The following is a 15,810-nucleotide window of genomic DNA, read 5'->3' as shown; positions in this document are numbered from 1 at the left end:
AGTCTTTTCAAGATGGAGATGCGCGATCACGTGGGAGATACAGTGCGCTGGTGAGCCTCGCAGGGTGGGGGGAGGAGGAGGGGGGGGGGGGGGAAAGCACATCGAAAGTATTCGATGAATTCCCGGGACGGAACAATGGTTGAACCAGCGTGATAATATTTCGTTCCGAAGATATCGAGGAAGAAGATTCTGTCAGTCCAATAAATATTCCAGCCAGAATATTATTCGTATCGCGATTCGCCGCGATCTCTCGGGATCGCCGAAGTAGGAATATTTCGAAAAGTGGCTCGCGCGTATACTCGCATAATTGCTGCCCGGGGATCGTTATACATAGGAGAAAAGACACAAGGTTATTTGCCGAAAAGATAAATATGTCGGATTGTGTAGCTCGAATATCGAAACGGAAACTGGGACTGCGATTACTATCTTGGTTTGTTGCTTTGATCGTTGATATCGGCGACAACATTACAAAATGGGCGCATTTATAGCATTTTGATAAAAGATAGCCTAATTTAAATTTGATATATGTATTTATATTGCGATTCTAGTTTATTTAACAATACATCGTATCATGCGTAAAATATAAAAAAAACTATATGATAGTATATATTCTAACAAGAGCGTTGATCATATTTGAAGTTCTTTTCATATAATTATTTTAATAAGAAGAATGTGTATTGATCCTTTCACTATTCTAAGCGAACGAATATTTTGAAGCATAGCTTTTTTATCATGAAACTGTAGACTATCTTGCCGAAGATGAAAAGTGCAAGTTAATAAACTGCGAATAAGCGAAACTTCGTATATTAAAACTAACTTGAAAAGTGTTCTTTTTTTAATTTCACTGTTATTAATATCTTTCATAGAGCAGCTGCATATCTTTTAAAAATTTATAATGCACTATATCTGAATGAAAGGATTAAAAAAAAGTATATAGCTCCGAAGTATAAGGTTCCCTCACTTGCCGACATCCTATAAATCGCTTCCTGTTTCAAGCAACGAGAAGATCTTCGTAATTCCGTACACGATACGCAGCGCTAAATCTATATTGGATTTGCAGCGAGAACGGGACTCGCAAGTTCTCTAATTCACGAGAGGTATTCGATATTCGCGTTTTTCTTCCACCACGACAGACTCGCGATACGTTACGCTTTTCTCATAGGTTGTGATTCGACCATTCGTAAACCGACCACGAACACCATATGTTTTCAGCCGGCATATATGTTAGAATTTTCAAAGCAAGCGCCGCGCACGCTGTATATCCCGACCGACAAGCGGGAAATATTTTGGAGCTTTCTACGCGACTGAATTCTGCAAAGCCATGACGTAATACACTAAAAAAAACCCTCATCTTTATAGGGTAATACACGAAAAAAAAATCTCACTTTCATATTTATTACTTCTTCATTTTATTTAGGAATTATTTATAAGTATGTCGATAAAACAACATATTCTTTAATTAATAAATGATTTCTAAAATACACATTTTTATATAATTTTTTATTTAATAAATCTTTTTTTTTTGTTCATCTTTCACAAAAAAGCGATTTTTTAAAATAATTCTAATTGTAATTTATAATTTAGATCTCGGTAGACAAGCAAATGATCTATGTTCTCAACTATCTTAAATGTTTAACGTTATTTTACGACGCAGAGGGATCAAGAAGGGCATTCATAAAACACGAAGACAAATGCCTTCCTCATTTCATTCATGAAACTGGCACACTTTCAATGTTGAGCGGCCGCGTTTTACTGTCGCATGCGTGTTTCACTTGCGACGCGCCACTTCCAGACAAATGGCCACACTGTGCACTTTATTTCTTGTCATACTAAGAAGTTCATTATCTAGACAGGTTAACAAGCACCGATGTACTTGTTCCTAAGCCTGCAATCAATGAAGGATTTGCGGAACGCGCGGCATCCTCCCTTCTTCTCACTAATACCGAGGGACGGAATTGCGCGACGCGGTCACGCGAGCTCGCAGTAGGGACCTTATAAATTTTCTCGTCTAAAACAATCTTCCCGAAATAACGTTTCCGCGCCGGCATCTAAATATTTAACAGGACAAAAGCAATCTCGCGTGTTTCGGACGAGTCGTAGCCGACCAACGTGCCGTGCGTGATTATTCGAGTTGTCCGATCGTATTTATATGTAACGACGCGTCGACCCCGCCAGTCAACAAACGCTGTAATGAATATTGACTTCAAGCGTGCGCAACTCGTGCCCGCGTCTACTTGAAGAGGATATCTCCTATTGTCAAAACTAGTTTGAAATTAGATTCAAGCGATTCGAGCAATGCGAGCGATTTCTGTGTTCCTACGTTAACTTTACCAAAAATCAGCACGGCTAGCATGAGCAGATTTCGATATTGTTTCTAAAAGGGAATTGTTTCTAAAAAGATAAATTATTCTAGCCATACAATTTTTGGAGTGATAAAAGATGGAGAAATGTAAAAGGTTAATATAATTAAAATGACAAAAAGTATAATAATAGATAATTAAAAATTATACGCAACCCAAAGAGATGTTTAAGAATAAAGTCAATAGATCACAAAAAGTCTGAATATCGTTAAGAATTGTAAATACACACGATATTCGCGTCGTTAATACTTTTATGGCCGCCCAGAAAGATAAGAAGCAGATATCTCGCGTCTTTTATGATCACGCCTTTTACATTCTGAATAACAGGTGTCACACGTGTCGGTGTAATGTCAAGTAAGATAAAAACGAAATTTTATAAGAACATGAAAATATGTAGAACGGTAAAACTTTTTGCAGATTCACCACGCATTGCAGTAATGCATATGTTATATGTATAATAGGTTTGCTTGTATACGGAAATGTGAGGGCCGCGAATATTATTCCAGCATTGTTGATGTAGCAGTCGCGCTGAGAAGATACGTAAGTACGATCGACAATGAAAAGCAGAGAAAAGCAAGTAAGATTGCGCGAACCAAAGGAACGAATACAAGAACGGGGCGAGAGAGAGAGAGCCATATGCAAATCGATGGCTCGATACGGCTGGCATACGCGGCGTTTCAATGGCGGATTTCAATAGACGCCCGAACCCTGTCAACGTGTCGCTGATTGAGCTTTTTTAAATGGAAATCCGGGCAGAAGCGACCGATACTTTAAATTACCTTTCCTAAGAGAAAAGATAAAAAAAAGGCGCCAAATGTGCAACTGCCGATAAAAGTCTTATATTTAACTCCTATATTCAACTGTTATATTTACACGTTCTAATACAGAGCGTTATTCTATTTTATTACATGAATTGTCAAAGCATATTTTATTATCACGTTTCTTTATCACGTGCAAAAAACGCTGCCCAGCTTCACTGTCTAATTTTCTGTTATCTGTTTGGATACAAATAATACATATTTTAACATACATCTTCTACGCATAAATAATTTTTTGAGAAATAATAGTTGCATCTTTAAATCAAACATTTTACTACAATTATTGCTTACAAAAAAAATAAACATTAACCGTTTCTCACATTCGGATACTATCCCGAGTCGAAATTTAAAACCTACTATAAACCTCATACATGGTTATTTGTGCCTCTAATAATGTTCCTTGACCTTCAAGTTCTATCTTGAAAGTGTTATGTCTTCTTTTGGCCTTTCTTTAATCTTGTTGTCCTAGAAAACCCTTATTTTTATTGATGTTAAATATACAATTCCTACTTTTGTTCTTACAACTCCTACCTCTTTTGAATCTCCAAATCTTATTGAAATTTCTAGCAATAAAAATATTAATATTCAATCTATAATTGAGTTCAATTTCTATTGTTTCAGATTAATATAATAAATGTTATAATATAAAATAAATAATAACAAATAAATAGTAAAAAATATTTTAAAAAATTAAGTGCAACTCAGTATTATATTTAGTATTATAAACAACTAAAAATTTATTCAAATAAACAAAAAACAATTAAAATTTAAAATTTTATTTTAATATTTAAAAACGGCAATAAGTAACAATTTTTAGTATCAAAAGAGGGAAATAGCCAATGTAATGTTATATCTACATAAAGCTTACATTGGTTCTCCAAATTCGACAAAATTTATAGGTTTAATCTAGGCTAAAAATTTCGACTCGGGTGAATGCTCTTTATCTGATATTTAGCTTTCGCAATTAATATTTGTATTCTTATAAGATATAAATTATCTTGAAAGTATGTCATAGTTAAGCCTAGAAGATAGTTAACATGTGTGTTTCCAAAAAATTTAATAGCCACCTTCGTGGTATAAATAGTCGGTACGCCTACTATTCATCACAGTACAAAAGAGGAAATCTCTTGCTACATTATACAGTTCATACTTCTTGCAACTCCTTGAAAAATGAAGATTTTTCTGCTTGCTACGTGCTTACTGATTATCGTAAGTATAAAGATACGAATAATTTCTTCTTATTCATTCTTTACGTATAATATAAAATGGTACGATAATTATCGTTAAGCCATTACATAAAATTAATTATAATATCGCACATAAAACTTTAATTGTTAATATATATTGATATCAAAATTATTTTGTAATATAAAATAGCTTGCACATGTCCAATTCACTTAAATTTTAGACGAAGGTGAAAGCAATTGACATAAATCAAGTGCAATTGTTTAAAGAGTATTTGGAGAAATGTGAGAAAGACAGTCCTCTAGGGAAAATACAGGATGTACCATGTAAGTAACAAAAATTATAATCAAATATTAATATTAATTGTTACATTGTGTCACAAAAAATTTTACATTTAATTTGTTGTTCAAAAGAGATTTTTTAATGTATTTATTTATTCATTTATTTAAAAAAAACTCATCTAACTATTAAAGAATATGCACAGACAAAGAGAATAATGATGCTTGCTATTATTACCATAAGTATGAGCACTTGTAGAAGTTAGAAAAAATTTTTTTATTAATAGACTAATATTCTGTTACAAAAATTTTAGCTTATATTACGGTTATTTTAGCTTATTTAACGGTATTTTTATCGATAAGTGAACACATATCGATAAAAATACCGTTAAAATAAATATAGATGCACGAAGAATCTTACTTCTTTAAGAAGAGAGAATGATTTGTAGTCGAATTTAAATAAACTTTGTCTAAAAAATATAATTATCAAATGACGTATCGTATACTTAGAATCACATTGTCAAATCTATAACTTGATTGTTGCAGCTAGTTTAAGACCCGATGTGCTGTTCTGTGCGATAAAGAATACGGGCTACGTACGTATATAGATACAGATGAATTTCTAAAGAAGTATAAATGCATACAGTATAAATTTTAATATAAATTTAATATAAAACGACAAAAGTGATAATTTCGAAATAAAATTAACGATTATAATAAATTTATGAGTAACATTTTTAAAGATTTAGAATTTTAATTTTTGTAAACTTCAGTTTTTCTAATGTGTAATGTTATGAATTTATTTATTCTAGATTGATGTAAATGATTACTATGCCATAGAAGGAATTGAAAAACATTGCAAGTCTATCACGATCGATCCGGTACAATGCCAGAAAATAGGCTTCTCGTGCTACCAAGGTTAATTATTAATATATTTTTGATCTGCTTCCTTACTATTTATTTTCTATAAGAGTTTTTTTTACATAATTTTAATATCTATTTTAATTTGCATGATTTTGTATTTTTGCTTTTATAATTAATATATGCGTCATTAATTTGTGTAAAATTATTAATCAAAATTAATAGAACTGTGTATTAATTTTTTTTTAAATATGTACACATTTACACAAGACATAATCATATATTATTAAAAAATATATCTAAAGTCTATAAAGAATAACAACAATTGTGACTTAATTGAAATTTTTTAACAGTAAAAATATATATTTTATAATATAAGCTAGAGTAGACTAAACATTAAAATTTTAAATAACTTTCTTTATAACTTTTTTTGCAGTTTCTAACTTACAATCGTGTACAACAAACTCAACACACGGCAGCAAGGAATCCGGCCTTAAATTCATACAGTGTGCAGTATTACACGGTATGATGGGGATAATTCCTATATAATTATATTCTTCGCTAGGCGTGCCTCCCTCGATTTGCAGAATGATTCTAATTTGAGTCAATCTTAAGTCAATCTTTTCTTAAAAATATCAAGAGATGTTACAACTTTCCTGTATCAAATCGTATATTGTAAGTAAATAAATATATCTGCGCAGCTAACGTTTTGTCTATTTAAAATTAACCAATAAATCTAATTTCATTATCCTTTTTTCGTCTCAAACACAATTGGTAATTAAATCGAGCTAATCTTTAACACGTTGAATGCCTGGTGAGTTTTATATGTCTTATCGATCAGGTCTTAATAAAATTTTTGTTACGTTTAGTATATAGTGGTGAAGTATTGTATAAAATGTTTCAATGGACTATATTATGATACTTTGTAACCTTTTCTTGCTGGGGGTCACCGATGATGGTCAAGGCTTGATGCGTGGGTATTGTAATGAATCATCAGTTTATTTACTTTTACCAATCGTATCATGTCTGCCGATGAATAAGATATGTAACTGTTTCAATTTACGCTGTATGAAATTGCTTTCTATTGTGTAATTATTTTCTAATTGCATAAGATTTAATTGTTGAAATTGCCCTTAAAGTGAGAAATATATCATCAGGTGAAGAAAATGTCTTAAAGGATTCATCAAATAATTCATTTTCAACACCCCGTCCTAAGCGTCGTCGAATGTTATTTATAACTGAATCGATAACTGAAAACTAACGTCAATGAAAAAAAATGTACAATAAACTAATTTGAAAGATAATTTAAAATTAATCAAAATATATTAAATTTAATTTAATATAAATAAAAAAATATTTAATGCATAAAAACTTGGCGCTGCTACATCAAATATTTATTACGTGTAATAAAACGCTGTTCAGTTATGCTGTCTAATTTTTTGTTATCTATTTGGATAAAGATAATAACACATATTTTAACGTATCATATCTTTTACGCACAAATATTTATATATAATTCTCCAAAGAATGATATCTTTAAATTCAACACAATTTTATCAAAATTATTGCTCACAAAAGAATAAACATTAAGCGTTTCTCATATTTGGATACTAAATACTCTTTATTTGATAATTAGCGTACATAATTAATATTTGTATTCTTACTAGATAAATATAAATTATCTTGAAGGTGAATCATGGTTAAGCCTGGAAAATAGTTAACATACGTGTTTCCAAGAAATTTAATAACATCATTGTGCCACTTTCGTGGTATAAATAGTCGGTACGTCTACTATTTATCACAATATCAAAAAAGAAAATCTCTTGCCACGTTATAAATTTCATCTTCTTCTTGAAAAATGAAGATTTTTCTGCTTGCTACGTGTTTACTGATTATTGTAAGTATAAAGATACGAATAATTTTTTCTCATTCATTTTTTACGTATAATATAAAATTGTACGATAATTACTGTTAAGTCATTATATAAAATGCACTATAATATCGCACATATAACTTCAATTATTAATATATATCGATATCGAAATTATTTTGTAATATAAAATAGTTTACACATGCCCAATTCATTTAAATTTCAGACGAAAGTGAAAGCCATTGACATAAATCATGTGCAATTGTTTAAAGAGTATTTGGAGAAATGTGAGGAAGACAGTCCTGTAGGGAAAATACAGGATGTACCATGTAAATAACAAAAATTATAATCACACATTGAAATTTATTATTACATTGTCACAAAAAATTTTATATTTAATTTGCTTTTAAATTCTTTTATTTATTTTCTTATTTTTGAAAAAAGAACTTACATAACTATTAAAGAATATGTACAAAAAAAGAGAAAAATAAAGCTTGCTATTATTACCATAAGTATAAGCACTTGTAGAAGTTGGAACAAATTTTTTGATTAATATCACGACTAATATTCTGTTACAAAAATTCTAGTACACTTACCGATAAAAATACCGTTAAAATAAATATAGACGCACGAAGAATCTTACTTCTTTAAGAAGAGAGAAATAATTTGTAATCAAATTTAAATAAACTTTGTCTAGAAATATAATTATCAAATTACGTATCGTATACTTAGAATCGCGTTATTAGATCTATAACTTGATTGTTGCAGATAATTTAAGATCTGACTTGATATTCTGTGCACTGAAGGAGGCAGGCATCGTACGTATAATTACAGATAAATTTTTAAATAAGTATAAATGCGTACAGTATAAATTTTAATATATATAATATAACAGAAAATGATAATTACAAAATAAAATTAACGATTATAATAAATGAGCTCGTAAGTTTATGAGTCATGTTTTTAAAGATTTAAAGTTTCAATTTTGTAAGCTTCACTTTTTGTAATGTGTAATGTTACAAATTTATTTATTTCAGATCGATAAATATGACTACTATGGCATAGAAGAATTTGAAGGCGTTTGCAACACTTATATGATCGATTCGATAGAATGCCAGAATATATTGTTCTCGTGCTACCAAGGTTTTTATTTATTAATATATTTTACAATGATCTGCTTCCTTTCTATTTCTATAAGAGTTTTTTTTACATAATTTTAATATCTATTTTAACTTGCGCTATTTTGTATTTTTAATTTGTTTTTATAATTAATAAATGCCTTAATAATTTGTGTAAAATTATTGATCAAAATTAATAAAACTATATATCAATTTTTTCTAAATATGGAAACATTTACACAAAAAATATTCATATATTATTAAAAGATATATCTAGAGTGCATAAGGAATAATAACAATCGTGGCTTAATTAAAATCTTTTAAAAAAATTAATATATAGTTTATAAGTTAGTAGACTAAACATTAAGATTGTACTCTCAAAACAAATCTTTAAATAACTTTCTTTATTTACAGCCAGCTTAAAGTTCTCTACACATGTACAATGTCGAAAAGCAATACGAAGCGACAAAGAACGCATTCTAAATATGATACAATGTACGGTATTACGCGGTATAATGGCATTAGTCCCTCTATAATTATGTTCTTCACTAGGCGTGCCTCCTTCGATTTGCGGAATAATTCTAGCTTTAGCCAATCTTAAGTCAATCTTTCCTTAAAAATATCAAGGGAAGTTACAACTTTCCTGTGTCAAATTGTATATTGTATGTAAATAAATATATCTGTGCAGCTAAAGTTTTAATCTATTTATAAAATTAACCAATAAATGCAATTTCATTATCTTTTGTTCATCTCAAGCACAATTGGTGATTAAATCGAGCTAGTCTTTAATATCGAGGAAAGAACCAGAACAATCCGTATGTTGACTGAAATCTTCAGATACGCTTTCCCTCGCATGTTGAGAGAACGTATATCTTTTGATTAAATGCATTCTCGTTTAAGAACTGGAGTTGAAAATCGGAAAATAGGTCGAATGAAATGTTACTCACATTCTACGGGATACGCGCTCCAATTCTCGCCAGGGCGATAGATATTGCGGATAATCAACTTCAACTGTCCCTATTCAAAAGCTGTTGGAGCTGCGACATATTTCAAACGCTCTGCCATTATATACCTCTCGAAACGAGGGTAATGATAATTAATATGTTATCAACCGCCGTCCACGGTTAAATGATAAATCAACGGAGCGCTATTTACGTCACACGATTGACAATCGCATTGTCGAGCTAGCGTATATACTTCATCGAACACGCATTACAATTATCACGCAATAAAAAGATAAAATAATCTCCGCGAGCGCCACGCGATTTAATCACGAGATCCTTCAATCCCTCAATCTTCTTTTTCGTCGTCGGCTAACGATCCGAGATATCGTCGTTAGTTGGTTTTTATTATTGTATCCTGTATGCATTATACTCCGTTCTCTCCGTATTACCGCTGCGCACTTCGAGTCGCATATGTTCGTCTCATTATTTTCTCGCGCGATCTACAACGCGGACTGGCGACGATTTCGTTCCGTATCGCGACGTTGTAACTACGTTAATTAGATTTTTACCTGCCCGCGGCATTTTTATCTCAACGTACAGTTAGAAATCAGCGCGCAAATCTCGAAATTACCGCTTCATAGCCGCGTTTTTACGCCGCGACGCATAATTTGCGCGATCTGAATTAGAATGGTGCGAGAGGCTACAACAACTGGCCGGTTATTTCGCTTTCTCACGCGTCTCTTACAACAAGCAACGTATTCCACGGTTAAGTTCACGTAATTATCATTTTCCTCAAGTTTAACGTTTTCTTCGTTAGAAAAAGTGAAACTGAGTATTTGTCTCATTAGTATAATTATATTTTAATTTACAAAAAATTTGAGAAAGTTCTATTTCAACATTTATAGCGAGCAATAATATTTATCACAAAATATTGTAATCAGAAATTCACATTAACAACAAAATTGTCTGTTAATAAATCACCGGTGTCGCGTTCAGTATAAATCGAAACGCAGATTGAGCGCTTGCACGATTTAAAATTGATGCACCGGAGCGTTCCTATTACTTTCGGAATGCGTCCGCGATAGCGACGGGAATTTATGGAGTTTCACGATTCAGCCTCGCGTACGTTCCATCGTCGAAATTTTAAACAGCATCGGGAATAATGCATGCGCGTGTCGGGAAGGTTGGAGCGCACAAGCTAATCACAGCAGTCGTGCGGCTTCCTCCGATATTTTACCGCGTTCGCTGCTCACACGCTGATATGAAACATTACGCAGGAAGTTTCTGTAATCACCATCCTGCGGAGAAGCGTGAGAAGAGCGACAGGGGGAGGAGAGCAACAGAAGCGAGCGCGTGTAAAATATGCGGAAAAGAGGATGACGACGACAGAGGCGGACGGACGAAAGTGCCGAGGGGACGCGACAGCGTACTAAGCTGATTTCGGGCTAAACGACTGCGCCCTTTTTCCGGCGCCTTAAACGCGTGCAGGTGCGCCCCGCGATTCTCTCGCGCCCACCCGGATTAGCCCTCGTTCCGCCCCGTGAATAATTTAAGCGAAGCCGAGATATGTAGGACGCAGAACGAGATTTCGCTGAAGTGATGTACTTAAAGAACGTCAGCCCGTGGGAAAACAATCGCGCTTTAGAAGATGGTGAATGCAAAGCTACCATAAATATTTGACGGCGCTTAAATCGAATTGCCGTGGAAATGAAAGTACACGAGATGCTCCTTTATGACTTTCCTTCCCTTTTGTGGTGATGCGATTGTGACTTGTTTTACTCCTTCAAAATTATTTCACGGTTGGATTTTGTAATATAGAGAGCAACGGATTTGATTATCTTTTGTCGTGTCTTTTAAATTCTGAATTTTTTTGAAATAAATTTTATATAAAAAAACATAAAGAGAAAGTTTCTCTGATTTTTTAAATATTTTTATTACAGAAAATGTAATATTAAGTAATAAAGATACAATTTGTGTTAAATTTTAAAGCGGCCAGAATCGAGTAAATATATTTCAACTAAAATCAGTAATTTTAAAAATTGCAGAGAAAAAGTCAAAAATTTACTCACCGCGTCTAATTTTTTAAAACTGATTTCAAGAACAACTGATGACAATAAATCTACAGTGAGAAAGGACATGTTTTACTATCTACTGGATAAAATATGAACTTCCTGAAAATTAATTGGTGTTACAATTATCTTCGGTGCTCCTACTCACAATTATTTATCTTTTGATGTGAAAAGAAACATTAAAAATTGATTTGTTTTTATCGACCGTTGCTCAGTTATTTCCATCAATTAATATCACTTTCGTATCCGGGGACGTTCGGCGGAAGTAATAGAAGGCGAAATTAGTCAAACGTCAGAAGTAAATCGATTAGGCCGCGACGACAAGAATTATAACAGACTTTGCACCGGCGTGTTTTATCTACCGTCTTTTTTTTTTTTTTTTTCACCGAAACTTCCACATAACGTGGTATTATTATCCATAAATCACGCTCTGACACTTACACCATTGCCACAATAGCACGGCACTATCATTAGCTCACAATACGCCCGCTCTGCTCGGTAAATTGCTTTCTCCGTCTCCCTCTCGATTTCACATGAGACAATTATCGTGCGAGTGACGTACACATGCTGCTCGTGCACAATGCTTATATAATCCCAGGGAATACTTTGCGCGGTTAAATGCAACGCTAAAGTTATCGTAATGAGGGTATAATGCCGTACAATGCGTTGCGTAAAAATTGTTGATATGCAAATGACAACCAATTACATTCTTCCAAATACCGCTACAATATACAGTGTTATTCAACATTCATTTCTTTGCAGCGTGTCGTCGCCGGCGATGCGAAGACAAAAAGTGGTGGCGAGGAAGCCGCAGGAAAAAGACGAAAAAATATGCAAATCCGCGGTTCGTGTGGCGACGCTCTTTAATGCCCTTCAGGAAATAATGCTATATCGCATATCCGTCAACGTTACTGCGACACTTTTTTTTTTTTTTTTTTTTATAAGCGATAAGAAGCGCGAGTGCCGATCGATCTTCCAATTAATCTGTTGAAACCTTTGAAACGACCGTCATCAGTTAGGTGGGATTACCTTAATCTCTTCTGCCCAACCACGTCGGCGGGGAATCCGCGTGGTTTTTGTGCGGTTTCCGCGCATTGACATCATGTTCGCACTGCGAACTACCGACTGCTCCATTATCCGCCCCGTGCCAGATATCTCTCGATAAGTATTCTCCTAAATATCTCCTGGCCGATAGATATCCCCCCCTGTTATAAGAAGTATTGCGCAATCGCAGAGATAAGAGAAAAAAAAGAACGTTAATTCTATTTAGACAAGAGGAACATTAATTAACATCCACTCGTGCATTTTTTTCTGTTTAAAAAAGAAAAGAAATTTTTAAAATAATTGTAAATTCAGATCACATACATTGAAAAAAAAAAAGAAGACCTGAATAAAGCGCGGAAAATAGAACTAAAACTAAAAGGCTTCGAGTCTAATAAATGAATTAAATTGTTTTGCAAATAGAGGTCTCAGAAATGTAATAAATAAATGGAATCAACGCTTTTACTTTAATTCTGCACATTTGAATAAACTTTCAACTTATATAGCTATGATATCGTGTGTGATTTCACAGAATTCCCGCTTGTACTTAAAGTACATATAAGAGATTAAAGCCGGCGATAAAGCAATAACTGCATATAACTGCGGAAGTGCAAATCGAGTATTAGCTGCGGATTCGCACAAATGTATTTTGTATGAGACGATATTACAGGCTCTATTTTTCCCATAATCGTGCACTCCCGCGGTACACCCCGCAGTTTTAGAGCACGAGTGATTTATAGATTCGCATATAGATGCATCATGAATAATAAATTTCGCTGTTAATAAGTTTACGCGTTACCGATATTTCATTAGCCTACCGAGGTCGTACATAAAATCGAACCTCTAATAACGCCGTTCGAGTGACGCGTTGCACAGCACGCGTTCGATTATTAAACTTTCTCATTCGAAATTATTATCAACTTTTAATTTGCACCCAGTTTTGCTCGGTGATTTTATTTAATAAAAGCATTGTCTAATATTCAAAGCGGTATTAAAAACACAATTGTAAGCAGAATGAATATTAAATTGGATTTGACTTTGGCACGGTACAAATAATATTATAATAATTTATGTATAATAATCGCTTTGGTAAATTTAAGATTGCAAAATGTTACTCCTATTTTTATTAAAGTCATATTATACATCATGCTTCCACAATTGCTAACTTCCATTAATCTTCTCGGCTTAGTTTCTGCAAGAAATCGATAAATTTACTTGAGCAAATTTCCCAGAAGACATAATTTGGAAGTTAATAAAGTTACAAGCACATATGTACAGTGTCCTTGCTGAAATTGATCGGAATAAAGACGTCCCCGAGTGCTTGAAAATGTTCGACAATAGCTCGTGTGCGACACGTCTCTCGCGATTAGGGACGGTCTCGCTCGAGCCGTATGAAACTCTGAAGAGAAATCCAATTTAAAATATCCGAATCTTTTCCCAGAATACTAGCATACACTGGAGCAAACCGTGAAGAACATAACTTCAATGCAATTAAGCTTTGTACGCTGGTCGCGCTTTCATCGCTTCTTGCGAGCTAATTAAATTTGTATTTGCCTGTGTAAGCCGGCAGTTCCCGTGCGCTAGAATGTACAAAATTCAGAACGACGTGTGTAGGTGTGCAACTCGGCGCAATTTAGGCGTTATCCAAAATTACGTGACTGCGTCTCAACGCTGCAGCAAACAAATACGGTCTACGAAATTGTTAGATCTCTTATGATTATCGTTTATTACGATTGCGATGCTGTGCGCGCGACGTCTGGATATTATCTCTGCGGTATATACGATACTCCGAACCCCCTGCGCACCCACCCTTAGACTGTATGGAGTGCGAAATTTGTTCTCGTTAATTACGCCGGATCCACATTGCCGTGATTGCGCGTCTTGAATCTGCATTCGCTTGTCCCACTTTGCACTTGTCTAACAAGGGATTTGTCGCAAGTATCTGGAACTGATTTAATTTTTCTCGAGACATTGCTAAGCATATATTCCTTTAAACTATAAAATTTAAAAATAAAACAGTCCTCGTGGAAGTTTCGTATATTTTATTCTAAGCAAATATGATCGAAATAGAAATAAGATATATAAAATAATAAGAATAATCGAACAGACATTTATAAAAAGTATTCTCTGTCAGAAACGTAATTGCTAAAAAGCCTAAAGTATCAAGGTTATAAGTCAAAATAAAAATAAACATAAAATAAATCACTGATAAAATAAAGCCTTGTCATTTCTAGAACTTTTTTTTGCTGAAGATCGAGTATCAAATGAGGTGCCTAATAAGAATTGGTAAATAGTTTCATATGAAACTCGAATGTTTGATAAATGAAAAGATAAGTAGACCTTCGTGTTAACAAGCCAGCATCGGAAAGGAAGGATATTGCCTTTACGCTGCTTATAAAGAGTAAGCAATTTACGCCGGCCAGTCACGTAAAACACAATTTTACAACGGATATTACTAGCCTACGACTGGCCTGCGCAACGCGCGCCCATTTTCGTTGAGTACGCTAAATGATAATTGAGCGATACTACTGCGAAACTCTTCTCCCTTCTAAGCGCCAATTTCCTGTTTGAAGCACTTTAAAATGCGCGAAAATGCGTATAAAACTCGTGTAAAATTGTTCCTTGTAAGCGAGTTCTCGCCTCGCTAACATAATCCTGCGTTTCGTCGAGCGGGCTTTTACAAAAGGACGGACATGAAATTGGTAATGGTCCGCTGTTATATAGGGAAAAGAGGCCAGACAGTATGTACATCATTGTGCACGATTCGCAGATGCCGTAAACGAGATACAACGAGGTGCGCGCGTATACCGAGCGCCGAGCGCCGAGCGACGGAGTTGATGAAGTTGTCGGATGACCTCGCGTGCGCGAAGTGGCCGACGCGGAGGGGGGATGGCGAAGTCAAAACGGCGGGAAGGGTGGGGAATGGTACTTTAATAGATTAGGGAAGCCAGATGGATGCGCGTTTCCCTATATCCCGCGATTAGATCCGATAAGATGGAGGGATGAAAATGTACGGTGAGATCGGCAAGAAATGCGTAATAAGATAAAGAGGAGGATACGGGAAAATTTATGTGGCGGTAAGATAATCCCTTGTTTACGACTGTCTTTTCTTTCACGTGGAAATTTACCACGCTTGAACACGATGTGCATCCGCATGCAATTTTTGCCGGAGAATTATCGTATCTGGCCGCGTGTATCAGCGCGATGGCGTGCAGCTTTAATCCCGCGCCGAGTTGCACGAAAATCGGAGCGAAAAGGCCGAGAGC

General features: G+C 34.2%; 2 protein-coding genes across 3 annotated transcripts in view; one reads left to right on the top strand and one right to left on the bottom strand.

Annotated features, from left to right (window-relative positions):
* The window catches only part of LOC105671730 (neural cell adhesion molecule 1-like), a 205,150-nt gene that overhangs the window by 24,754 nt on the left and 164,586 nt on the right, over positions 1-15,810 (bottom strand). The gene's annotated exons all lie outside the window — the stretch shown is intronic.
* On the top strand, positions 1,797-6,639 carry LOC105671731 (venom allergen 4-like). The gene is made up of 5 exons (XM_012366147.2): positions 1,797-4,387; positions 4,587-4,689; positions 5,188-5,237; positions 5,454-5,559; positions 5,939-6,639. Exons 1-5 carry the CDS (start codon positions 4,349-4,351, stop codon positions 6,049-6,051), a joined length of 411 nt encoding a protein of 136 aa, XP_012221570.1. The 5' UTR covers positions 1,797-4,348; the 3' UTR covers positions 6,052-6,639.

Source organism: Linepithema humile, chromosome 2 (assembly GCF_040581485.1).
Source record: "Linepithema humile isolate Giens D197 chromosome 2, Lhum_UNIL_v1.0, whole genome shotgun sequence".
In the NCBI taxonomy this organism is placed as follows: domain Eukaryota; kingdom Metazoa; phylum Arthropoda; class Insecta; order Hymenoptera; family Formicidae; genus Linepithema; species Linepithema humile.
This window is presented reverse-complemented; position numbering and strand designations above follow the sequence as displayed.

What these genes read in the sequence shown, in the direction of transcription:
- LOC105671731 (XM_012366147.2), top strand. Translation starts at nt 4,349, where the DNA reads ATGAAGATTTTTCTGCTTGCTACGTGCTTACTGATTATC. An exon ending in CTACGTGCTTACTGATTATC is followed by an intron (nt 4,388 to 4,586) that starts GTAAGTATAAAG and finishes CTTAAATTTTAG; the next exon opens with ACGAAGGTGAAAGCAATTGA. An exon ending in AGGCTTCTCGTGCTACCAAG is followed by an intron (nt 5,560 to 5,938) that starts GTTAATTATTAA and finishes CTTTTTTTGCAG; the next exon opens with TTTCTAACTTACAATCGTGT.